We start from the raw sequence: 26,581 nt of genomic DNA, 5'->3' as shown, positions 1-26,581 counted from the left end.
CTTCTTGAGGGCTTTGTCAGCCTGATCCAGTCTTTCAAAAATGTGAAAACATTCTTAACAAAGTTGGAGCTCTGGCAAAAATGACACTCTATAATGTAGAGTCACATGGCATACATGACACATTAGAATGCAGGTTCACATGGCATACATGACACATTAGAATGCAGCACACATGACACAGTAGAATGTAAGCGCACTCCCATAAATGTTTTCTGACTTGCACACATATGCTGTGGCAAGTGTGTGCCCACACACAGATACCCCTACGCATACAATAATTAAATAACTAACTAAATAAATAAATATAATGAATAAATAAATAAATAAGCAAGCAATTAAGCTCCATTACTTACCATACTAACCAATCGTTCAAAGCTCAAGAACATTGTTTACATAGCAGAAATACAATTCAAAAATAGTCTGGCCGGGTTGGAATATAAAACTAAGTTGGATGGGAATTTAGTGATTGACAGCTGAGAAGGTGTCAGTGACTGAGCACCAGCCCCACATGCATGAGGTCTGGGGTTCATTTCACAGACTTGCACACAGTGAAAGTAATTAAGTGGTAAATAAGGGTAAATTTAAACAGTAAAAATAAGTACCAAAAGGGGAAAAGCTAGATTGATTAAAAAAAAAAAAAAAGCACCTAAAAATCAAATTATCAGTGGTTTTACTAAGCCTGCCCACTCATTTCCTCGATTGTGCCAACGATCCCTGGCTCCTGTGATTGACAGTCTTCTGCCCTCCCTCACAGTGATTACGAGTTGATTGCATGCCTAGAAGACATTGAGGGTGGCATAGACTCATATTTTAGGGTAGAATACACGTTTAGTATGTACAAGGTCCTCAGTTCAATTTCTAACATGTTAACGGAAATGGTGATACTGAAGAAACGTGTGTCTAGGACACACACGCAGTCACTTTTTAGATGGTTACAGTAGTCGTCAACATTCATCTAACCTCATGAAAGACCCTGCAGCTGAACCACTTGGGTAAACTTCTGACTCGCTTAGGACTCACAGAAGCTGAGATGGCAACTTCTTTTTATTATCTTGTGGAATTTGGTAATTTGCTCTATATTAATAGTTAACTAGTATATCTGGAAGTGGGTTGCTGTCATTTGAGCAAACCATAAGAGGATGGGAGACGTGCTAGATTTACCCAGATGGGAAAAACCGAGTATTGAAGGGATTACTAATTCAACCTGAGAACCCCTTGAGTAGATCTAATGGCCACTGAAGATGCTGGTAAAAGAACAGCCATGGAGACTGGAGGAAATGGTTGTAGAACCCTGTTACCTGTAGTATTATGGAGCGGGAAACTATATCCAATAAAATAGATGTGTTAGCCCAGTACCATGGAGCATGCTCAGCATCCCATAATTTGAAAGCAGGTGGATTGAAAATTTGAGACCAGTCTGGGCAATATAGTGAGACACTGTCTCAAAAACCCAAACCAAACCAAACAATAAGTACAAACAATAAGAACAAAACAAAAAGTACACCAGAAGTCAAAGCAAGACTGACAGGGAGCTCAGTGGTAGAGGACCTGTCCCGCACACATAAGGTCCCGGATTCCATCCCCAGCACTACAAGAAGAAAAAGTGAAAAGAGGGAAAAAAAAGTTGTTTAGGTAAAATATTCCCAGTTAGAGTTTTGAAGACGTTTGTTGGTTTATTTTGCAGCTCATAGTGAAAAGTGAGAAGAGGAAGATAAACGAATGGAAGAATTGTCAAACCAACAGAACCCGAAATTGTTGACTTTCAGAATTACCAGGCTTTCCAAGATGGGATACAATGCCAAAACAAAGAAGAGGCTTCTAGACCAAAGAGCCAATGCAGGACTGCCCAACAGTCTTGGTCTGAAAATGAAGCTGAGGATATGACCGTGAAACTCTTCATTAAAACCTTAGAGAGGTCCAAGGTAATGCCTCAGAGAACCACTCAGTAAAACATTGGGTTCTTTCATTGGCTCCGTGATTTCAGTAGGAGCCATGATTGGAGGAGAAGTAATGTTGAAAGATTTTAGTGTGTGTGTGAATGAATGAATGAAATCTGCCCTAGTAAAACTCACAAGATACCCATCGTGTTTCTGTGAGTACGCAATTGTCAGGAATGTTGATAGGCTGTATGGAAAGGAACAGTCATGGGGCAGAAAGGAAGGCTTCTGGACTGTCAGAGTTCTTATAGGTAGGAGCCAGACTTGGAAAATAAGCTGTATGTCATGGAAAAGATGTTCCTTCCAAAGGGGAAGCAGAAGTCTAAAGAGCCAAGAGTCACAGAGAGATCGTCATTTCCAGGCAGCAGGAATGAGCACGCATGAAGAACTTCCAGTATCTGCCCAGCTAGATTCCAGAATTTCTGTGAACCAGTGACTCTAGCATGCCCTGTGTTCACTGTGCTTTGAATGAGAATGTGTATACTGGTTACTGCAATTCTAGCCTATTGTTGTGTGTTATATATGTGGAGCAGGGTTGTGTGTGTGTAAGGGGGGATCTTATCTCTTCAGTTCTCAGGTCTTCAAGTCAAGAAGCCACACTGACAAAGTTTCCTCTGCATTTAGACCTGGTTGGTATGCAAGATTCTAGACTTTAGGATGCTCTTGCTAATGGGATGAGGCATTTGGGTGCCTTGAGAGGATGTAGATATTTCCCACATGGGTGGTGGTGGTGATAGAGGGGATATAGGCTTAACGCTTATGTGAGTGAGCAAGATGGCCCCCGAATACTTTTCCCTCCTCATGCTCCTGTGTAGCCTTCTCCCACAGTAGATAAAACTGACCTGTACCACCCATAATATGGAAAATGGAAAGGACATTTCCATTTTGTGGCTTCCGGTGTTAGAGCATAAAAGATGCTGTAGCTTCTTCGTTTTCTTCTGTTGGATCACCTCCTCTGAAGAAAGCCAGTTGTCACGCCATGTCCTAAGGATCCGTCAACCGACCTTCAGTCCTGTGAACTCTGTTTGGTAAGGCTCTAAACTAGCATGAATCAGAAAGTCATGTGAGCAAGCTATCTTAGAAGAAAGCCTCCAGCCCCACACCAGCTCTTGGATTTTAACTGCAGCTGAGGATTTTAACTTAGATTTTATGAGAGACATGGATCCAGAATCACTCAGCTAAGCTGGGTCCAAATTCCTAAGCCACAGAAATCATGTAAGGTAATAAATGTTTGTTGTCATTTTTAGCTATTGAGTGTTGAGGTAATTTGTTATACAGCAATAGGTAACTAATGCAATGAACTGCACCCTCAGTATGTGGCTGGAGTATGACATAATTGCTTAAAAATGTGAAATGTGTTTTGCCTTCATCAGTTGAAGACTTCCCAAGTTATCTATGGTAACAGTCCATTTCTAGACCCAAACATATGAGATGTCATGGAAACGTTGATTCTTACACTCTGGAAGATACTGTTCAAAAACACGGAAAGCACCAAGGGACTATCAGAATGGTGAATCCTCAAAATACAGACTATACCAACCCCGTAGTCAGTATGGGGCAGCTGCTGCTACTCCCTTGTGTGTGGTGTGGTTGAGTTTTCACGGCTGGGGAGCTGGCTGCACTAAATGCATGGGTGACTCATATTGTCAGCGTGCAGTATGCTCAGTGATACGCAACCCTGTGGGAGGCTGAGGATCACGTGTGTAACACGTGGAATGCTCATTACAGCCGCTCGTGTTTGCCTCTGAGTAGATTTAACAGCGGCATGACCACCTGTGCGTGTTTAAGCCAGCAGTTCAAGTTAGGTGGCATAGATGATTCCCATGCATCCCACATCCTAAAGAACCAAAGGCTGAAAGCGATAAGGTGGTAGATTTCAACCAGGCATGTGGAATCATTTTTTTGATACTTCAGATCATCTAGCAAAATAACGGCTTCCTCACTGAAAGAGTTACAACACGGGCTGAGTTACCACCTGTAAAATATGTACACCAAGTAATCCTCGACTGGAAGTTAAAAAAACTGCCATAAAGTTGCTTTCTAATCCAGCCCATTTGTTTAGTGAATACAACAACCAGATTTATAGGACCTCTTTCACATCAGGGAAGTGCCACCTTGTGTGACACTGTGGACTTTCGTTAGATAATTGGTATACCTTCGTGTTTCCTAGATACACGGATATCTAGACACACAACAAAGGATGCTCCCATTTACCTTGTTATGTAGAAAAACCTGAAAAGGTGGCTTCTCTATGAGAGGCGTACTTTCTGAAGCTGAGACTCATGTTCATCTTTGTCTTCATATTACAGCACAAACCTGTGGTTTAGAAGAACTTATAAGATTGAAGATTAACGTGCATATTGGCAAGTCCAAAGAAGGTAGATGTAGGCCGCTTGGCTCCTCTTGTTTCCCACTGTTGGAGGGCTGTGCAGAGAGTCTTTCATGTACCAAAGATGTAAGTGATAAACTGTCAGTCAGCTAGCCAATGTCTCCTCATTACTGATGACACAGTTGGGAAAAGAAATGAATATTCTCCATTCTCAAGGTAACATTCACAGTTCGGGTGTGTGGGGGCCTCATATTCTACAGTTTATTTCTAGTAAAAAAAAAAAAAAAGTAATTGAAAGGATGAATTAACATCCTTCATCTTAGAACCAAGCTAGAAATTATTGTAAAATGATATTTACAGTTATAAGACAAGGGTTTATCTGAAGTACTTGACTGGATTTGGCTTGATGTGATAGTCCTTTAAAGAGAAATATAGAAAGAAAACCATAAGCTTTTTTTTTAATTTTTTGGCTAATTGTCTCTGAAGTTAAGAACCTTTTCTATTTTGCAGTCCATTAGTTGGAATTAATATTGATGAAAATCTATGACTATTATAAAAATCTTGATTTGTTATTGTTATATATTGTTATTTGAAGATAAAGAGTCTGATTGTTGCAAAATGGTTTTAAAGTTTCATATCTAAATTTCACTGAGATGTCAGCCACATTTTTCTAGAAAATATGTATTCAAATACCAGTCAAAAATGTGAATTGTGAAGTAGCTTTTTTTGTTCCGTTGACATCACTGTTCTGAGCTCTTGCCAAAAGAAGCTGGCCTGTGTAAAAAGCCCAGTTGATTTCTTGGAGAAAATCTTATGTTCAAATTTCCCCTTTTCCTTCCTTCCCTAGCCCCTTCTCTCTCTTTATACTTTTTACAATTCTCTCCTTCAACATAGGTTTCAGAGATGGAGCACAGGTCCTGTGGGTTAATGGCAAGCACTTTAAGCCCCTGAGCCATCTCACTGCCTCTCAAATCTTTTCTTACTGCTCTCCCAGGTGAGGTCCTTGGAGTTATTTTTGGATCATCACTACAGATTATAGACTAAAATTTTTAAAATGTTTAAAAAATTGTGCATAAATGCATCAGTGTTCTGAAGTGGATAGTTGCCTTTCAAATTTGTAGTTACTATTTGTCAATATTGATGATGGTTGTTCGAAGTTCTTTTTTGTTTGTTTTTTAGTTGTTTTGGGGGGGCGGTTCAAGACAACAGGGTTTCTTTGGGATAGACTTGACTGCCCTGAAACTAGCTCTGTAGACCAGGCTGGCCTTGAACTTACAGAGATCTGTCTGCCTCTGCCTCTGCCTCTGCCTCTGCCTCTGCCTCTGCCTCTGCCTCTGCCTCTGCCTCTGCCTCTGCCTCTGCCTCTGCCTCTGCCTCTGCCTCTGCCTCTGCCTCTGCCTCTGCCTCCTTGAGTGCTGGAATTACAGGCATGCGCCACTGTGCCTGGCACCCCTCATTTTCAATGTGCCTTACAAATAAATTCAGTGTTTCTACAAAATAAATTGGTCTGGATTTAGAACCTGGAAAACTTACAATAAAATAATTAAAATAAGAACAAGAGTATTCACATCAGGCGGTTATGTATGCCTACTTCGGAGCATTAAACCCAACAAAATATTAATATATTTTAATTCTTGTCTTAGAAGATTAATGTCCTTTCTTTCTAAAGGCGCTGCTGTTAAATATGTCTGAATGTTTTGTTTTAAGGACACTCTTGTATAAATTAAGCACAATATTGCCAGAACAGCTTTGAACAGGAGTGTAGATTTCATTGCTTTGTACTTATTTTCAGTCATAAACACTTGTCCCCATAATATTTAAAGAGAATGAAGTTTAAAATGTAAAGTAAATGGCTTTTATTTCTCCTACTGTGTCAGAAAGTTATTTGCATTAGGAGAATATCTTATTGTTAGTGGCTTGTAGAACCGTTTTAAACATCACTGTAAGTAAAATTTTAGGGTCTGATAGAAGAAAATTAACTAATCTGTAATATGTATAATCCTCAGACCCAAAATGTTTTAATCATGATTTTTTCCTTTAAGGTTCTATTTATACTTTTAATCATGGAATGAAAAGTTGGAAATCTTACAATCAGTGCAATAAAGAGTATACATCTCCATAGGCTGGAATATCATTCCAGAGACTTTGCTATATTATTAAATTTCATAAAAGTCTGTGCTTTACTCAGTGTGCAGAACTACAGGATTAAATAGTATTTTACAAGTAGTGATGTTGCTGTAAATAAAATGGGTGTTGGTCTATTTATTATTATTTGCCCAATGCAGTATTATTTAATAGGCTGTCACAATTAAAAAGACACAGACACCTTTTAAATTTTATAATTACCTTATTTACCTTGGGCTGGCCATATATTTTACCTACATTGTCTCAATAACCTCATTATTCACCTCCTTGCCCCCATCCAATGCCATCTGCCTTAACCATTCCTATCTGGGCTCCCTTCCATCCATAATCTTACAAATACCTACTCATATTCTTCATAGGGGCCTTTCCATGCCATTATTAGAGTCCTTCCTCCCAGCCCACATGGTTCCTTCTCTACACTAACCCGTCATGGAGTCCTCTTTCTTCCTCTCTTCTTGCCCATCCATCTGTCTCATGATTCTCCTGTTCCCAAAGCCCAGGAACCTTAGCCATGCCCACCGAATTCTGCCCTGCCCAGATTTCAGACCTTTTAATCAACCAATGAGGAATAATGTCTTAGGCAGGTTTACACAACAAAGATAGGTGTATCCACGCAGTAACCAGATCGTGAGGGTCAGCAATTAGCATCAAAATACAAGCATCAGACTGACCCCCCAACATAAGGAGAAAAAAGAGATTTCACATGGGCGAGCTGGTGCCAAAGACTTGCCTGTTAGCAGCAGTCTCTCTCTCCATTCAGAAGAACAGACTCAAAACCATCAATGCATTCAGATTGTTTTATTATCCCCCCTCACCTGGGGTGTGTGTGTGTGTGTGTGTGTGTGTGTGTGTGTGTGTGTGTGTGTATGTTTAAATGTTTGGTGACTTGTAGCCCATCCACATATAAATAAAGAGTTAAAAAAAAAGATCTGATAGATTTGGCAACTCAGATCTAAAGAATGCTGCACGGGTCACAAGACTCTGAGATGTTCCTTAAACTCTCAGTCCTTATTAAGATTTCCCAGGGACCAAGAAGAATAAGAAACGCCACCCCTTTCAGTAAGAGACCTGAAAAAGCTCCTAAAATCACTGCTATTTTTTCACATAAACATGATTAATTACTAGAAAATAATTTTACTTTAAAAGAGTCATTAAATCGCAAAGAACCATTAAATCATGGGTCTACTGAAGGAGTCCCTATTACTTCCTTAGATCCTAGTGGAACTCTGTGTTGGGTGTACATTCACTGCATATGTTTTGGGTGAATCAGTTCAAGAATAAAACTAGATTCTGAGGATGGACATGGTGGCATTTCACCTTAATCTGAGTACTTGGGAGACAGAGGCAGGTGGATCTCTGAATCTGAGGCCAGCCTGGGCTACAGAGTGATTACAAGGACAGCCAGGGCTACACTGAGAAACCTTGTCTGAGAGGGAAAAAGACAAAAACTATAATTTTGGAAAATGGAACATCCTTTATGAAATTTGGCATTCGTCCCATGGTAGCTCAAATTTCATTTCACAGGGCAAAATCTATACTTTTAAGTGTTAACAGTGAATAAGTAATCACAGCTTAACACAGGTAGGCACAGCTGTCGGAAGGCCATTTATCAATCCCATATTAACTTTTGCTTAAAACATACTTTCACGGCTCAAACCCAGGGCAATGAAGTCTATCAAACAGTGCACAAACCAAATGAATTGTTGAGATTTAAGTCCCAAACAGCTAAGGATAAGAGTATGCAGCAGAGACGGGCAGAGGTCTGAGCACAGGCTGCTCTCATTGCCTTATTCAAGTACATCTGCGTTTGTTCTCATTTATAGCAGACACCTGGAAACTAGCCATGGCTAGCACGATCGTCGTGGTAGGGCTTTTCCTGGGTTAGATGCTCCACCGGTTTTAATTGGCAGCCATGTCTTACCTAAAAAGTACAGATGTGTGAACAAGTCAGACACAATGGCAATGGGGTTGGGGGTGGGGGGTCCAATAGATGGACCTTGGACCTGCTTCTGAATTGTTTCCAAGCTCTTTTCTCTTCAGGCCTCCAAGGAAAACCTCATTGCACGTTTCACTCACAAACCCTGCATATTTGTTTTCTCAAATTATCTTAAATGTCTAGTAGGTCTACCTTAGGGTTAATGAGCATAAGAATGGCCACCTTCAGGGAGCTCCGGCACTACTCCGCTTGCTGGACTTCTGCGCTGAGCCATTTAATATGTTACATAAATGATGAGGATGATTTTGTTGATGATAGTGGTCTGGCCTGCTTCTGCAATATTAAGTTTTAATGTTTTCTGTGCTTGAACATTGAAAAGTTTCTCATGATTGATTAGAGCTGCTTGCTGGCTATTTCAGAACATTACTTTTAAAAGCCCTGTGTTGACAAAATAATTTATTACTAAAACTCTCGAGATTACTCTTGAAACACAATCAGTACCATGTGATTCTGAGAGCTGTGTTCAGTGGACAGTAGGGAAGTAAAGAGGGGAATTAAGGCAGTTGTCTTAATATTTAAAGCCTGTCCCTGTCCATGAGCCAGAAAGGCTGTGTAACCAACAGCCAGGGTAAAAATACTTGAAATTCTCTGGAGCTTTATTTTCATTTCTATTACAATACCTGAGCAGTAGGGCTTCTACAAAGGGAAGAAAATGGTTTAACCCTCAATTTCTGAGTGCAGGCTTGAAAACAATTTATTTTAAATCAATGGGAAGACAACATGGAAATACAAATATGTCCATTTATGTGATTAGATGTGATGATTGTAATAATAATAATAGTGAAAAGAAAGACTAAATCAATCATGAGACTTTCCTTCAAATTATACCATTTGGACAAAGTAGGCAAAGCCAGTTGCCAAGAATAAATTCAGTTAAAGCAGCAGATGGCACAGGGTTACCATTCCCTGAATGTTTTCCTGCATCAATAGTAATAGACTAATTCCATCATTTCTCACGTTGTTTTTACACCCAGGTGCTCAGCAAATATGAATTCATCATTGCAGCACTCCTGACGAAGGAAAAAAATTAATAAACAAATTACAGCAAAAACTAAAGTGAAAGTTAATCTGGAAGCACCTGTGTAAGACACGCGGAGAAATTAAATTGCATGTTTATATTAATTATGCAGAGAAAGGTAGCAGCGTTCTATTCTTCACCCAGAACAAAAGAATTTGTTAGGAGAAGGGTTTCAGTGGGAGAGGACTGGGTGGCAGAGGGCCATGGGGGATTGCCAAATAATAACCAAGGCTCATTCTTTAGGTGTGTGAAGTTGTCAAACAAAGAGTAGAGATCATCAGGGAACTTCCCTGAGGGTCATCCTTTCAAAACAGTGTCAGTATGTCAGAAAGGTATTTTTCTCAATCCATATGCCTGCATTTCTCTTCCCTCGAGTGTGTCACCCCAAACCATGGCTTCTCGCCGGTTCTAAAATTGAAAATGAAGGAACAAATAAAATGCTCTTCCTCATCGCTCAACAAGGGCTGCCCGAGCTTCCTCAGGAAGCTGGAAGAGGGTCCAGCGACATTTGTTTCCATAGAGGACGGTACCAGGAAACTGAAACCACGTTAGGAGACAGGAAAGTGTCCCACCTCCTCTGGCCTCTGGATTCCTCCGAACCGCTTCCTTAGGGAAGGGATGCGCAGCCGCAGTCCTCCATCTCCTTGCAATGGTCCATTTCGCCCCTAGTCTTGCTCCCTGGACCGTGGGGGTGCCGGCGCAGCGCCATCCCGGGTGCATTTTAGCTTTGCCCCGCGCTTTTCCCGGCCTTGTGCCTGTGCAGTGTCCTCCCTGAGAGAGGGATGGGACGGAGCCCGGAGGGGAGACCCCTTCTGACACCCCCCCCCACACACACACCCTAGAGCCCTCGTGAACATCCGACCAGAAGAAGCTCTCTTTACTACGGGTTTCTTCAGTAGAGAAGGAGACAGTAAACACTAGGCTGGCCCCTTCCTCCCTGAGTTTCTCCTACAAAAACTTCAAGGAGACAGAAAGGCACTGGAGGAGAGGGCTTCGTGTTAAAGACGGTCAAGTCCGTCTGTCTTCGTGCAGTCTTTGTTCCTTAAAGTAAAACAGTCGTTCACCACGCTTCAGCTTAGAGACCACAGGGTCCGCCTCCATCTGTAACGCATTGGGAGCTTTGGCACTGCGCGCACAAATCCAAACAGAAGTAAGTATTAAGGACAGTCGAATGTGTAGCTGCCAAGACTGCTGAGCTGTTTTGGCTCAGCGCTTGCTCAGTAGTAAAAGAAGTAGACTGCTTTTGGGTTTGGCAAGGTCACTGTAAAGTCCTTAATCTGCCACTAGAGGCTGCTCTGAAGTCTTAATACAAGGGCTAACGTAGGAGGAAGAGACCCTCCCTCCCCCAGCTAGGACCTGAAAGAGTCTGGAAGTGGTGCTAGTTTGCAGTTCACACGGCAATGTTTCGCCCCCGCAGACAGCCTTCCGTTTTTCCTTTCTTTCTTCCCCTTCCTCCCTCCCTCCCTCCCTCCCTCCCTACCCCTCTCCCCTCCCCTGCTGTCTTTCTTCCTCCTTTCTTTAGTTCGTACCAGCGATTAATTCTTACTTTTGCTTTAGTGCGTCTGTATTCCAAAGTAGTGTAGTATATGTACCTGGAATGTCTGTGTCCTCTATTGCTAAGTTTTCATTGTGCTGTTAGAAAGAAACCCTCTTGCGTAAGAGGCAGAGTTCACGATCGAGACGCACCGTGTCTGTAGCTTTTCTTACAAACCATTCCCGTGGATTAAATGGCGGCTCTTTACCGCAGTCCCCTTTTAGTAATATAAGGAGTATTGAGAAAGGATTTCTTTTTTTTCGAAAGCCATGATATAATTAGATCTCAAACAAGCAAACGCCAGATGACACAAGGTCAAGATTTATGAAGAGTTTCGGGAGCTGATGGCGACGTCCGCCTCTTATTAAAAGCATATTGCGTTCTGACAAGTGAGACCCACCCCTCCGTGTCAGATGGCAAACTGCTAACCGAGCACGTGAGACTTACACGTGCACCGTTTTCAGATGTGTCTGTTTTATGTGTGTGAGCGTTTGCTTTGCCTGTGTATGACTGTGCATCGTTTGTGTGTCTAATGCCTGCAGAGGCTGGGAGAGAGTGTCAGATCCCCTGTAACTGGCGAGAAAGAGGATTGTGAGACGCCAAGTGGGTGCTGGGAACCAAGTTTAGGTAGGTCCTCTGCAAGCTGCCTGGCTCTTAACCACTGAGCTGCCTCTGAAGCCCTGTGCTAGATGTTTTCTGTGCCTGGATTTAATGTTTATGACAGTCTAATAAAACATATCATAATCTGTTTGGTAAAAATCATTTGCATGTGTGTGTATGGGGTGTTAAAGAGCTGTGTACTTTAGTTAGGTGTGATGGTGCATTTCTTTAATCCTGCCATGCATTTGGGAGGCAGAGGCAGGCAGATGTTTTTGAGGCTAGCCTGATCTACATAGCAAGTTCCAGGACACCCAGGACTGTAGAGAGATACCCTGTTATAAGAAAGAAAGAAAAAGAAAGGAAGAAATGAAGGAAGGAAGGAAGGAGAAGGAAGGAAGGAAGGAAGGAAGGAAGGAAGGAAGGAAGGAAGGAAGGAAGGAAGGAAGGAAAAAGAAAACTACACACTTGCATAGATCACTTACAGCCTCCTTAGTGCCCATCCTTCTGGGCTTGGATCCTGAAATACTGATTAGGGGAACTGAGAGAAAGAAGGAAGGACAGAAACACAGATACCTATACAATGAACCTAGGATCGGATGGGATTCTCCAAATGTTACCCCTGCAACCTGGAACTTCAGCATATTTATTATTTTCAGCGTGGGGGAAGAGCTAGCCAGTCTTGGTAGGAGGCGTCCATAGGCAATCGTTTGAAGCTGCGAACATCTGGGAGGAGGGTGTGTTTTTCTGTTTACATCTGTGTGTGCAGAGGCCAGAAGAGGGCATTGGATGTGCTCTCCTATTACTCTCCGCCTATTTCTTTGAGGCACGATCTCTCCTTAAGTCTGAGGCTCATGTTTTCTTGGCCAAGCTGGAAGCCAGCAAGTCACAACAATCCTCCTGTCCCTGAATCTCTCAGAGCTGGGATTGTCGGTGTGGATGGAGTGCCCTGTTTGTTACATGGGTACTTGTACTTGAACTCCTGTCCTCGTGGCTTCACAGAAAGCACTGCTATCCACTGAGTTAACTCTCCAGATCCAGGTGCCCTATGTTTAAGGACACCATAGGAACTAGGAATTAACTCACTACTAATACTTGTGGAGAAATTTTTAAAAGGAGAAATTTTCCCAGAGAGTTTCCTAGGGACTCACAGCATTTGTACCAATAGTCTAGAAAACTTGAAAAAAGAAAACAAACAAAGAAACAAACAAAAATCCAATTTACTGTCTATAAAAAGCCTGAATACCACTCTAGTTGTTGAGTTTTCTTTATGGATAGCTATACCCTTGCACTAATACTTTATAATGTCTTTGTCCTGTTACTGTCAGGTTTGTAAAGGACTAGAAGCTACCAAAACAAAGGCTGTCATTTAGATATGAAGAGTTTTCCCACAAAGGCCCAAATATAAATGCTTGACAGGCAGAGAGTAAATGCTAGGAATTCCTGAGGGCTTTATCTTCACTTGTGGATTCATCCATTAACTGATTCAGTATTTGATTGCTTTCCTGGGAGATGAATCCTACTCAGAAGAAACAGGTCACAGTGGGGCAGGCCTTTCAAGAATATCTTGCCCCTTCTCCCACACCCTCCTCCTGTCCACTCTGCAGTAAGCCACTTCATATTTTATAGCACATAACATTCTATTTCACCATGCATGGAAACATGGTCTGAAACCATAAATCAAAATAAGTATTTCCGAGTCCAGGACAGGCAAGCTACACAGAGAAACCCTGTCTCAAAAACACACATACACAAAAAGTACTTCTTCCTTTTAAATTATTTCATTTGCGGATTTTGTCATAGCAATAAAAGTCTGAGTAGCCTAGAAATTTGGCATGGTCAAGTGGGGACACTGCTGAGACTACAAGATCATCAAGGGTTCAAAGTCTTTGCTAATGGTTTGTGGGAGGAATTTGGAAAACGTTGGAGGTGTGGACTAGTGGAGCCCTAGAATGCTGTAATCAGAGCTAAGAAGACAGTTCTGATGGATTTTTCAGAAGACCAGAAGGCCAACAGGAATAGAGACAGTGAAAACGGTACTCATGAAGTTTTGATGAGGATAAAGACTGTTGGGAGCTAAGTTAGGAGCCATGCATGTTGTGTTGTGTCAAATAATTTGTCTAAATTGTCTTGGTGCTCTAAGACTGTTTGGGAGACTGAGCTTCAAGATGTGATCATCAGCTGGGTTTGGCGGCACATGCCTTTAATCCCAACACTTTCGTAAAAGGCAGAGGGAGAGCTCTGACTCCGAGACCCAGTCTGGTTCACATACCAAGTTCCAGGACCACTGGTGTTACACAGAGCCCTTCCCTCGAAGGAAAAAAAGGAGAGGGAGGGGGAAGGGGCACTACGGTCATCTGTGGAATGTATTCGGAGATAGCCCAGCATTCGGGATGTTGCATGATTATACTTAGTTGTTCTACCCAGGTTTAAAATGAGAACTGGGAGCAAAAATTAAAGCAGAAAAGTCTGAAGAATATGTCCATCTCAAGGATATTAAAGAATAAAGTCACTGAAAGACTTTCCCTTGAGAATAGAATGTCTCTTGGGTACCCAGCTTGAATGGTCATGCCTAAGAAGTTGTTTCCTCAGGATTCATTTCACCATGTTCAGCTGCCTGGGTATTCAGAGGTCATGAAAGCCATGATTCAAGTAAAGCTATTTATTGCTGGAGCTGATGATAGATCTTGTCATTATTCATGCGATACTAACTTTGTTGATATGAAGAACTCAAAAGTTGTGGGGTCATGCGGACTTCCACCTAGTTTTCAAAGGAAGGACAGGCAGTGTATGTCAAGGCCAGGATTCCTTTGAGTAGCCCAAAAAGGGTGACCCAGGAAATGATTAGAATTAAGACAAAGATAGAATGGAGACCTTAGGAAATAGAAATGCCAGGGATGTGGACTGTCTGCCAAGGAAAACATAGCCAGGGAGAAGAAAAGTGTAAGAGAAAACCTGGAGTGGTAGAGCTGTCAAGTCCTTTGAAGCAAACATCATGCTACTGTGTGCTCCAGGTACTAGACTGTAGGATTTAATGTTTGTCCCTTTGTGTTTTAGCCTGGCTTTGATCTCATCTTTCTTTTTCATAATCTAGTAGTTCCCTTTTGGAATGAGAACACTTTCTCTTTGACAGCATACTTTGGGTGTATATAATTTTTTTAATTTTACAGAGACTCACAGCTTAGAACCTCACTTGAGTCTTGACAGAGACCTTGTATTTGGATGTTAAAACAATATTGGAATCGTTTACGTTTGGGGTCTCTTGGAGAAATAATAGACACATTTCTGCATTGAGATGGACATACATGAACCTTGGGAGAAATTTTACAATTTGGATATGAAATGGTCCCCAACGGGCCAAGTGCTCAAGGCTTGGATGCTAGCTGGTGGGATTTGGCAAGTATTCAGACCACATAGGCACCACCCATCATCAGTATCCATCACAAAGAGATTGACTTTATGCTATCAGCTCTGACATTCTGCCTTGCCATGCTTGGAACCAGAAGCAATGGAGCCAAGTGGTTGGACACTGAGACCTCTGTAATCATGAGCCAAAATAAACCTTTCTTCCTGTTAAATTAGTCCCCTCAGGTATTTTGTTACAGCTCTTTAATCTTTGGTTAACATAAAAGATGTAACTCAAACATGTCTAAAGACATGACTTGTAAAAGCATACACATTAGGTGGTGTAAAGCGTACATATTGGTCATATTTAAGCAGTGCTCCTTTGTGGCACCCAAATAAAGTACCTCTTCCCTTTAATACCAAGATGAAAAATAAAAAATATCCATGTAAAAATCTTAGCTTAGAAATCAAGACCAAGATGGAGGACAGGGGCTGGAGAGATGGTTCAGCAGTTAAAAGTGCTGAAAGCTCTTCCACAGGACCTGGGTTCAATTCACAGCACCCACATGGTGGTAGGTAACTGTCTGTCTGTAACTCCAAGATCTGAAACATACAGACATACAGGCAGGCAAAACACCAATGCCCATAAAACTAAAATAAATAAATTATTATTAAAAGAAGTAGGATATTTCCTGGGGTGCAGTAATTTGAAGCATGAAGTTAGTGTGTTAAGTTTAAAGATCAGATTCTAGTTGAACACTAGGTCTCAGCCATATAAACCCAGGCTAACTGTTCTAAATGATGTAGATCTCATGATATTCTGTTCCGCTTTAATTTTGTGAGTGCACATTTGGTTTCAAAGTTTAAGCTAAACTTTGATATTTTATGTGCAATTATTGACTAACTGTGGTTAGATTTAGAGTATAGTTTATCATTTACATTTAAAAGAAAGACGAAAATCACAGCCTTTTAATTATCTCAAATTATGGCCCTGTCAGTCTATTAGATGCTTTGTCTAAACTTTTATGGTTTCCTTCTCGATAAACCTCAAGTTGGAATGTTTTGAAAAGTTGGAACATTATTTCTCATTATAATTTGAGTAGATATTTTACAAAACCATACATTTATTTGAGCCTTTATTGATCCCTAGATCTGGACCTTTAACTCCTTGGGTGAGAATCAGTCACGCTGTTCAGGCATAATCATTGTTACTATTTTAACACAAGATCCTCCAATTAGAGTACATATTCAATTGATTTGGAAGTGTTAATTGCAAAGATTATTGACTAAAATTATAGATTACATATTGCTTTATCGAGAGTTGTTTATCAAGTTATTTAGTTTCTTTATTCTAAGGGGAAATGGCCAAGGAGGAAGCTTAACCATGTTTGTGCAAAGCTTTTTACAAAATTGAAGTCCTCTTCTGTGTCCTATAATTTGGGGGAATTTACTAATTGTTCTGTGCATTAGAGCAAATGGATGCAGAATTATTTATGTGGGACTTCCTTATCTTTGCACAACTTTTAGACTGATTTCTATCTAGTCAGCTGCCTTTGAACTTTCATAAGTATTTGCCAACATGGCTTCTATTTCATCAAGTTATTAAAGTAACAGAGGAAAATATCTGTATTCAAAGTCACTCTGGTTTCATAAAACTGGCAAAACTACCACTAAAATAACATTATAGCAAGACTTTTCTGAAGAATATATTTTGTTCATTTTGATATTTTGAATTTGGCTTTACATTAGTCAGTTATCAGTTAACTCTGTATTTGCATACTGTAACTTTGACTTTCTGTACAATAATTGTTTCAATAATTCACCACTGACTTTAGATCACTTACCTCAGGAAATGTAGTTTTAGCAGACCAGTGAGATCAAAGCCCTATTAGGATGGGATCAGAGTGAGATTTTTAGGTGAGTGTCAACAACTCATTAGAGAAAATGTTTGGTAAAGATACAGCAAGACCTGGAAAGGATCTTCAAGAAAACACTGCTGTTTTATTTTTCATTTTGGAAGAAAAATGATACATTTCTCTACCGATACAAAGGGAAGAAAAAAATCAAACACTGATGATTTAAGAGAGAGAATGCCTTGTAGAGTGGAATAATGATGGCGTCCAGCACACATTGCCCGTGCACTTGAAAAGGCACTGGCCTGTCACTAGTGTAAGCCTGTCACTCTGCCACTGTCCTCCTTCACTAACTTTCCTTTTGACACAGTAAATATAGTGGTCGCCAGGCACAGTGGCACACGCCTGTAATCCCAGCTCTCCGAAAGGCAGAGGTAGAGGTGGGCAGATATCTGTGATTTTGAGTCCAACCTGGTACAAAGCGAGTCCAGGACAGCCAAGGCTACACGGAGAAACCCTGTCTTGAAAAACCAAAAACCAAAATAAAAAAAAAAAGAAAGAGAAAGGAAGAAAGAGAGAAAAAGAAAGAAAGAAAGAAAGAAAGAAAGAAAGAAAGAAAGAAAGAAAGAAAGAAAGAAAGAAAGAAAGAAAGAAAGAAAGAAAGAAATTGGTCAAATGAGAAAACTGAAAGAGGACATTCTAACTGAAGGTTAGCCAAGACATTCTGGGAAAATAAGAAAAGAGTTATTATTTCACCACCACCCCCCACCCCACTCCTGCTAAAAAAACTATATTGCACACATCTTTATCCCTAGACTTGATGCCAGATAAGAACAGTAGAAGATCATGTTCGTTTACTTGGATAACTGTGTACATTCCAGAAGACTGTGGATTCGGGGAAATACAACCTGGCTTTGCAACTGACAACCTTTCTCTTTCTCACTGAAAAGTTAACATTGTAGAATTAAAAAAAAAAAAATGGTACCTGTCATTAAAATAAAAATTCTCCCTGGGCATTTCAAAATACTTGATTTAATATGACACATGGCTAAATGAATGAATCAGCTAGTCCTTTAGGCTATGTGCTGTCTTGCTTCACTGTGTTTTCCTTCTGCCTTCCTGTGCTCTGTTTACTAGTTCAGAGGAGGAAAGTTCCTTCTTTTGTTTTTCCAAGGAATTTCAATGATCGACAGACTCTGCTTTAGTGATAACATTGCTCTCAGCTGTCGGTCCCCGCCCCCTCTGTTATGGCTGGGACCTTGAAATGCTCCCCACAGACTCATGTGCTGAAAGCTTGGTCCTATGCTATTGAGAGGACGCAGAAACTTCTCGAAGTGGGACTCAGTTGGAGGAGGTAGCCCCCTGGGACATGCCCTTGAAGAGGATCTTGGGACCCTGGCCATCTTCCCCGAACTTTGCTAACCTGACCACAATGAGGTAAGCAGCCTCCTCTGCCATGCCTTTCTGCCTTGCTGTTATGCCTTCCACTGGCTCCCAAACAACCAGGCCAGATGGACAGAAACAGGGAGTCGAGATAAATCACCTTTTAAGTAGATTTTTTTTAAAAACTTTACTGTCAAAGCAGTGGAAGGCAAATCAACAAACTAGCTCTCTTGGTTTTCAAATAGAAGGGGGAAAATGGCTGTGTTTTTCCTAATAGGAAACAAATTATTGGAAAATAAAATGATTCATCATATTCACATACTGATATATGGTGATAATTATAAGTGTTCTTAGCTTCCTTTTATTCTCTCCTGTCCCCCCCCTTCCATTCTTCCTCCCTTCAATGCTTATTGTCCCTTTCTTTTAGCCTCCAGATTTTTTCTATAGTATTTGTCATGTGTGTGTGTGTGTGCATGTGTGTGTATGCTTTTTACCCCTGATGGGAAAATAATAGTCTTGCTTTTCACTGAAATTTATGTAGAGATTTACAGGTTTACATACAGAATAATGTGACCAGGCTCTGGCTAAATTATAGTCTACTTCATGCCTGTGTTATCTTTTGTTTATTAATTAATGAGCATTTGGGATAATATCCACTTTTTGGCTATTTTGAGTAATGCTTCAATGAATACTGATGTATAAGAGTTTGGCCAGGTAGTGGTAGCACACATTTTTAATCACAGCATTCAGGAGGCAGAGGCAAAGGCAGGCAAACCTATGTGAGTTCAAGGACAGCCTGCTCTACAGAGGGAGTTCCAGGACAGCCAAGGCTACACAAGAAAACTTTGACTTGAAAACCAAAAAAACAACAAAAAAAGGAGTTTTTGCCTGAGTATGAACACTTTTTCCTGGAGCTATTCCTAGGAATAAAATTCCTGTCATTTGGTGACTTTACAGTTACATTTGCAGAGTTGGAAAGTCAGTGTTGAAGCCTTCTCAGGGATGACGATCAATAAATAGACGTATCATGGTACAGAAGTCAAACATTGCTCTGGTTCTTTTTCCCTTTACACAGGGAGAAATCGTTGTTCCACAGTTTTCAAATGCTCCTGTGTTCATTACTTTCTTATTGCTGTTATCAAACACCATGACCAAGGAAGGTAACTTGTAGAAGAAAACGTTTATTTGGGTTTACTGTTCCAGGGGGTTAGAGTCCGAGATGGTTGTGAAGGCAGCAGGCCACAGCCGTGACGGCTGGAGCAGCAGCTGAGGGCTCACATCTCGAACCACAAGCATAAGGCAGAAAGAGGAAACTGAAAATGGCCTGAGTCTCTAAACTCTCAAAGCCTGCCTCCAATGACACCCCAGCTCCAACAAGACCACACCTTCTAAGCTTTCCCAGATGGTACCAACAACTGAAGACCAAGTCTCCAAACGCCTGAGAAGATGTGACGTTTTTCATTCAAACCACCATGGCTCCCTCATTCTAAAACTTATTAGAACTGAAGTAGAATATTTGTGTGTGTGTGTGGGGGGGGGTGTTCCCCCTGGTCATCAGTTTATACCAGACAAGGGATCTACTTGCAACCTTTATGTGCCAAGAACAATGAGCAGCAAGCACCAAGTCAGTATAAATACAAAATAAAATAAAATTTCATGATTTTAATTTGTGTCTTTCAGGATCAGAAATACTCTACGTTATCCAAGCAGAAAAGAATTTAATAGGGCTGGAGAGATGTCTCAGAGATCAAGAGCACTGGCTGCTCTTCCAGAGGTTCTGAGTTCAATTCCTAGGAGCCACACGGTGGCTCATGACCATCGATAAGGAGATCTGGTACTGTCTTCTGGCCTGCAAGCCTCCCTGCAGGCAGAACAGTGTATACATAATAAATAAATAAATCTTTAAAAAAAATTAATAAAGAAAATGAAGATGTTGTCTGTTGTTAAAGGGACTTGGACAGAACGCAGAGGTGAGTGCTAGGCCCCTTGTTTTAAGAAGGCACATCCATGTCTTTTTGATCTAGAAATAAAAACAACCAATATTACCCTCAAGTGGGGCGGTGAGAGTTCAGAGGTCACCAGATCATATCTGTCCTTGACAATCCCTTCTCCTCACTCCCTTGGAAAGAGTGGCTCGTTCACTGATTGTCTTCCAAGCTTCACACAAGTGCACATCAAACCATGGAGCCCAACCTGTGTGAAGACTCAGAAGTGTGAGGCCGTGGTGCCAGCCCTGCAGAGCAGGTTAGGATATTGTGGTGTTTGAAAGGGTGACCCAGTGATAACGGACAATATCTAACCAAATCTTGAAAGGACACACTCTCAGTTGCCATGAGGGCATAAGTATTTTACATGTATCTGTGGCAATTTAATATCTAGGCATGTTCCAAAGGAGCGCAAGGACAGAACAGCGGGTTCTGAAGCCAGTCAGCGTCTTTTCTGACACATTTGCCTCATCCTCTCCCCCACCAAGGCATTCCCCCTGTTAGTCTTCTAATGCTACTGGTTGACTGCAGGCAACTCTAAGTACAGGCTTGGGGCATATTGTGTAAGTGAAGTGGAAGACATTTTTTTATTGTGTACATATGCCTGCAACTCTTATCAAACCAATCCTGAATTTTCCAAGTTAATTTAGATTTTTCCTAAGTGGCACAGATGGGAAGTGAGGAATTCTGTCTGTTCTGCCTGTTGGACTGTTGTTTTGATTGATTGGGCATCAAGTGTCACAATCAACATCCCCTGGCCACCAGCATCTAGGAAACTGATGTCTTTCATTCAGTCATACACATAAAATTTTTATGATTAATTTTGTATGTGTGCCATGCTCACGGGCACACAATCATTCCTCGAACACACAACACACAGCAGCAGCACATGTGTGAAGGTCAGAGGACAACCAGCAGGCGTCAGTTCTTTCCCTCTACCTTGCTGAGCCTGGGGACAGGTTGTCAGGCTAAGCCATCTCATTGGCTGTGGTATTCTGTATAGGTTTATAAGACCATGCATGGAGACAACCTAGAATCCCTGCACAGATGTAGCACATGGCAGCTCAGTCTCCAAGTGGGTCCCCTAGTAAGGGGAACAGGGGCTGTCTCTGACATGAACTCAGTGGTTGATTCTTTGACAACCCCCCCAAAAAAAGGGGAGCAGCCTTACCAGACAACAGAGGAAGACAATGCAGCCAGTCCTGATGAGACCTGGTAGGCTAGGGTCAGATGGAAAGGGAGGAGGACCTCCCCTATCAGTGGACTGGGGGAGGGGCATGGGAGGAGATGAGGGAGGGAGGGTGGGATTGGGAGGGGAGGAAGGAGGGGGATACAGCTGGGATACAAAGTGAATAAATTGTAATAAATAAAAAAATAATTAAATTTAAAAATCATCTATAAGAAGACACACCCTTACATATGCAGCTATGCAGAAGACAACCTTGGGTTTCTTCATTTGTTGCTAGGGAGGGCAAAGCTAAATTTTAAGTCCTTCTGCTTTTATAGAATAATCCATCTTCTCTCCTTCCAGAACAGTTCCCAATTACTTTCACTCTTCCCTATAAAACCCAGGGAGCACAGTTAAGCTCTCCAAGCCCACTAATTTCATAGAGCATTTGAGGGAACTTTGTATGCATCAGGAGAGACGAAAGAGCACCATGCCGTGACCAAGGCCAGGTTCTTGAAGCATACTTGTAATGTGCTAAGTTATTTAGGGAATGCTGCCATCATGTTCACTCAAGAGTAAGATGACTCTGGGAAACAATGTTTTTTTTTCCAAGGTAATAATTTACATTTATTATTATTAAAAAAAAAAAGAATACAGCATTGTCTGATTGGTTTCGTAAGAGCAAAGGCAACAGTCAGTCGTTTCTTCAGCTCATTCATTCAGTCCTTGAGCAAAACTTAAGCCAAGGTTACTTTGGTAGGATTTAAATCAGTGAGGCATATGTGAATAAAATGATATTAGGTCTATGTAATTCTGAATAATAAAATAAAGATTAAGATGGCAATGTGTCCCGCAAGTACTGGTATTTAAACTTTAAAAATCAATCAAGAGAGAAGATTAAGTGGTGTTTCTTTGGTACTAAAAATGTAAAGCTGGGACCAAATTGTTCTATTTTCACAGATTTAAGATACAAGGAATGATATTTAAAGACATTAATGTGGCTATTAAACCCTTCAGTTTGTAAAGGCATTCCTGGGAAGCACACTTAGCAGAAATCCCTGAGTATATTCAATCCTCTATTAGTATCTTCCTTCAAAAACAAAGAGGAATAATTTAAAAGCTTTGTAAGACATAAACACAGCACTTAGCGAAAGCAGAGCTGGTTTTGAAGGCTCCCTCTGCAGCCTGTAACACAGGGCACCTCAGGCTCCACGGCGCAGCAGAGTCTAAGATGAAGCGCCTCAGTCGTCCTTCGGCAAGCTAACAAACCACTCGCTTATGGACTTTCTGTTTAGTTTCAGCCAGTCAATATTGTTCTTCACTGTTTCCAACACTTGTTCTCTGGGTCTCTCTCCCGCTCCAGCATTTGGATACCTTGCAAAAAAGCTCTGCATCTAGAAAGGAGAGGAGGAGTACTTAGGAAAACCATTTGCAGCCCACTTTCCTCAGGAATTCCATTTGGAAACCGGCTTTGTGTTTCCTGATGGGAAATGTGTTATGATGACATCTCCTGGTGTGGCACTCAGAGAGCCTGCCAGGCACATGAGCAGTCACTTGTCTTGGCTGTGGGCCCCTACAACCACAAGAGGCTGTATGGTAGGGGAGGAGGGCACCGTGCCATGGTTAGCATGCTCACGTCTGTGGATTTCTCTATTGTCTGTGCATTTCCCAAAGTGCCCGTGGGCATTGTGGCCTGCGCCATGATAGTTTTGCTCCAGTCTTTCACTCTAGGGGTGTGAAGAATCTCAGATACTTACAGTTTGTTTCCTAAAGACACGTAAGAAGAATCTGTCTTCAGCAGAGTTCTCTACCCTTCCCCACCCCTAACTCCCCCTCAACTCAGCAAGAGTATTAGCTGCCTTTTTTTCTAATGAAAATTATTTTCTTCTAAACATACGCAAGAATCTAAACATTTCAATATCTAATACACAGATAGGGAAACTTCATGACATCTCCTTGGCCTATGTTAATGGACATTTCTGTATCCTTCCCTGGGATTTCAGAGATTTGGGGTTAGTTTCAAAAGTCCCAGACTCCCAATTCTGAATGGACTCAAATCTCAACCAACCTACCCCAGAGTCACAAACACCTGGACAGGGGAAATGCACACTGCACACACTTTTGAGAACCAGTCCCAGCCTTCCCGGGCCTTACATTTTTTTCAGTTTTTTTAAACCTCATTATTTCTTCGTCATTTGAATCCTTTTTTTCAGGTCAGGGGAAAAAGGCAGTGTATAACCGGTTAGAGAAGGGGTTTTCCTTTTCTTCTTGTGTCTGGGATTTGATTGGAGAAGAGCTTAAGCTTGCTCTTTCCTAGACAAGTAGAAAGAAATTTGCCTCCATACCTGCCAGAGCTGCACCTCAGTGTTGAAGGGTTCAGCTATGGTGACAATCCGGCCAAGGTTTCTGTCATTGATTGTGTACCTGCACAGGTGTGGAGGAGAGTAAAACAGAGTATTAGTGTTCATGCATGAAATCTTTTACTAGATGAAAAAGGCATGTGTATGTCTGTGCGTGCGTGTGCATGTGTGTATGTGTGTGCGTGAAGTAGTTTTCAAAGGAAGTTACGCACAGTAGGGAAATATAAGATGTCTCAGAGAATAAAAAGTACCTGCCATGCAAGCCTGGTGCCCTAAGATACCAGGGTGGAATGAAAGAACTGATTCCTGAGAGTTACCCTTTGACCTCCACACATGGCCTGGACACACATACACAACCAATAAACTTTTGAAAACACACACTTTTGTAATCATATTCAGCACTAGTATCTATAAAGTCCAGACTTCCTTTCGCATATAGATTTCATGCCACTTCTCAGAGATGGTAGACTGCTTGTTGTATCCCTCAAACACTTTCTTTTCTCCTGGGTGAAGGGCATACAGATAATGACTGAGTTTCTCAGCCTTCCTCAGTACTAGGTACAGATGGGCAACCTAATTCTTATCAATAAAACACAAACCAAGTCATGCATCAAACTAGATCATGAAGGGAAATGGCCTGTCTGTTTTAGCCTAGTGGTTGTTGCTGCTGCCACTGTAATGGAACACCCGTGACTAAGTAGTATGTAAAGAAAGATTTATTTAAGTTCCTGGTTGTAGGGAGTCCAAGAATGAAGCCGTAGCCTATGCTTAGCTTTTGATACGGGCGTCACTGCTTCACCTCACGCTGGAGAGCAGGCAAGTCCTCAATAGGCTTCTGTGTGAGAAGCCAGGCAGAGCTAGCGGTGGACACAACCTCTAGGCATATCTAACCCTCGCAAGAACACAGAGTCACTCATGACTTCACCCCCACGGGGCTTCCTTCTTTCCCTACAGACGGATATACAAAACTCATTGCAACTAATCATAGTAAAAAGAAGGAAAGAAAGAAAGGAAGGAAGGAAGGAAGGAAGGAAGGAAGGAAGGAAGGAAGGAAGGAAAAAGTCCACAAAGTTATGTATTAACACTTGACCACTGAAATATTGGGAGACGGATATGGGAAAATATACCATCAGATAAATCAATAGGAGAAATTTTATGCCCTAGAATTATTATATTCCAAAACCAAACACAGTGGAAGGTAGAAGCAGATAGTTTTCTTTATGCTAGTTTTTAAAGTTCTATGCTATAAAGAAGAGCTGTTTACAAACAAAAGCAAAAGAAATTGGGGCAAATCAGTTGTAGTACACCTACAGGAAACCATTACAAAGTGCCAAGAGGGAGCAGTATGCTGAGACTGACTTATGCAGAGGGATGAAAGGTGTGAGCCTCTGCACACTCACCCAAACCCTGTCTTCACCGCGGACACAGCTGGATTTCTATCCACCCCCTCAGCAGCCCCAACTCCTCAGTCATTACCCAGAGGTGACCACTAGGTACCAACACCGCCTCTCAATCAGGAAAATGCTGCCTCTCATTTACAGAGTTCCTGCTTTCCACATCCCCTTTCTGCCCTCACACTATACACCCGTCCCTTCCATTCTCTCGCTTCCACGGAGGATACACTTGCATTGCCCCAACTGCTAGTCTTTCTCTCTACTCCAAGCTGTGCCTCCACCCTGGCTCACTTCCACATGATCCCTGCAATTTATTATCGCCTTTGTTTCTTAGGCCTGTTTTCAGTGACGTTTTCTTGTGCTCCACTTTAGCTACCCAACTCCCATGATGCCTTGGGCTCATTTTAAACCTGCATCCAAAATTACGCGTTTGTGTGGTGTCTACAAAATATGCCTTTCAGTTTTCACCCTGCCCAATCTTAGCTTAACCTGAATTTCTGGTCCATTGACTCTCCATTGGCAGCTACTACTGGACCATAGGTCTCCCTTTTATGCTCCACTTCTTTATTTATGTAGTTGAGACGTGATGGCTTAACACGCTCAGACTTTGAATTAAACCCTAAGCTCCCTTGTATTGTACTAATTCATGTCTAGCAAAACCCTAACTTGGGATGAAATCATTTGGTCTCAGGTTGTTTCAGGCTGTCGGGTTCTGGTTTGAGAAGTCATCACACTCTCCCATATTGCCTCACTGTAAACTCACAGATTTAAATATCAGCTGATAGCCCCCACTTTAATAGTCCTCCTCCATTTCCCTGGCCAACTCCTTTATTTTCCTTCAACGCACCTCTTACAAATGTTTTCTCTCGCTTTCAACCTCTAAACACTAGCCCTCCCTTTTCCCCTCCTCTTAAAGATGTCTTTTCCTTCCACTGTACAGAGAGATACAAAATAACTCCCCCTCACACCTGTCTCCCTCTAACACCTGCACTTTGACTGTTGGATTTTTTTTTTTTACTTATAAAACAACTACTTTAAAAAAAAAAAAATCTCCAGTTGGTTTCACATACCGGAACTTTCTCATCAGCATTTAAATGCGTTAGGTACATTAAAATATGTTCAATATAAGAAAGGAAAGAGAGGGGCTAGAGAGATGGCTCAGTGGTTACGAGTACTGGATGCTCTTCCAGAGGCCCTGGTTCAATTCCCAGCACCCACCTGGTAGCTCAAAACTGCCTGTAACCCAAGTTTCAGGGGTTCTACACCCTCACACAGACATACATGTAGGTAAAAATACCAATGTAAATAATAATAATAATAATAGTAATTTAAAAAAAATTTAATCAGACTTTTTAAAAAAAATTGTCTCTCCCTCCCATACTTGGTCAAACTTTCAGGAGATTTTGCTACAGACTCTTGTTGGCTGTTTTCATTTGGAGTCATTTCCTGTCACTGCTCTTTAAAACTCTTTTTAATAAAAGTTTTATTTTTGCAGTTGTTAATTATGTGTATGTGGTGGTATGTGCCCATGAGTGCA

At 41.4% G+C, this 26,581-nt stretch overlaps 2 protein-coding genes across 12 annotated transcripts in view; one reads left to right on the top strand and one right to left on the bottom strand.

Annotated features, from left to right (window-relative positions):
• Positions 1–20,599, top strand: part of Pitx2 (paired like homeodomain 2) — a 61,608-nt gene extending 41,009 nt beyond the window's left edge. For 3 of the 11 annotated variants that reach the window (XM_060392715.1, XM_021644937.2, XM_060392714.1), the window contains one exon: positions 1,685–20,599. The gene's annotated coding sequence lies outside the window, so the exon portion shown is untranslated. The remainder of the gene's footprint in view (positions 1–1,684) is intronic. The other 8 variants (XM_060392712.1, XM_060392711.1, XM_060392710.1 and 5 more) reach the window with 8 other exon arrangements.
• Positions 20,600–21,889: 1,290 nt separating this feature from the next.
• The window catches only part of Enpep (glutamyl aminopeptidase), a 74,118-nt gene continuing 69,426 nt past the window's right edge, over positions 21,890–26,581 (bottom strand). Inside the window, exons 19-20 of the mRNA XM_021644966.2 lie at positions 23,636–23,714; positions 21,890–22,684 (exon numbers count right to left, since the gene is read on the bottom strand). Coding sequence (XP_021500641.1) covers positions 22,532–22,684; positions 23,636–23,714 — 232 coding nt within the window. The 3' untranslated portion in view covers positions 21,890–22,531. The remainder of the gene's footprint in view (positions 22,685–23,635; positions 23,715–26,581) is intronic.

This window comes from Meriones unguiculatus, chromosome 10 (assembly GCF_030254825.1).
Source record: "Meriones unguiculatus strain TT.TT164.6M chromosome 10, Bangor_MerUng_6.1, whole genome shotgun sequence".
NCBI lineage: Eukaryota > Metazoa > Chordata > Mammalia > Rodentia > Muridae > Meriones > Meriones unguiculatus.
The sequence above is the reverse complement of the archived record's forward strand: the minus strand, read 5'-3'. Positions and strand labels throughout refer to the sequence as shown.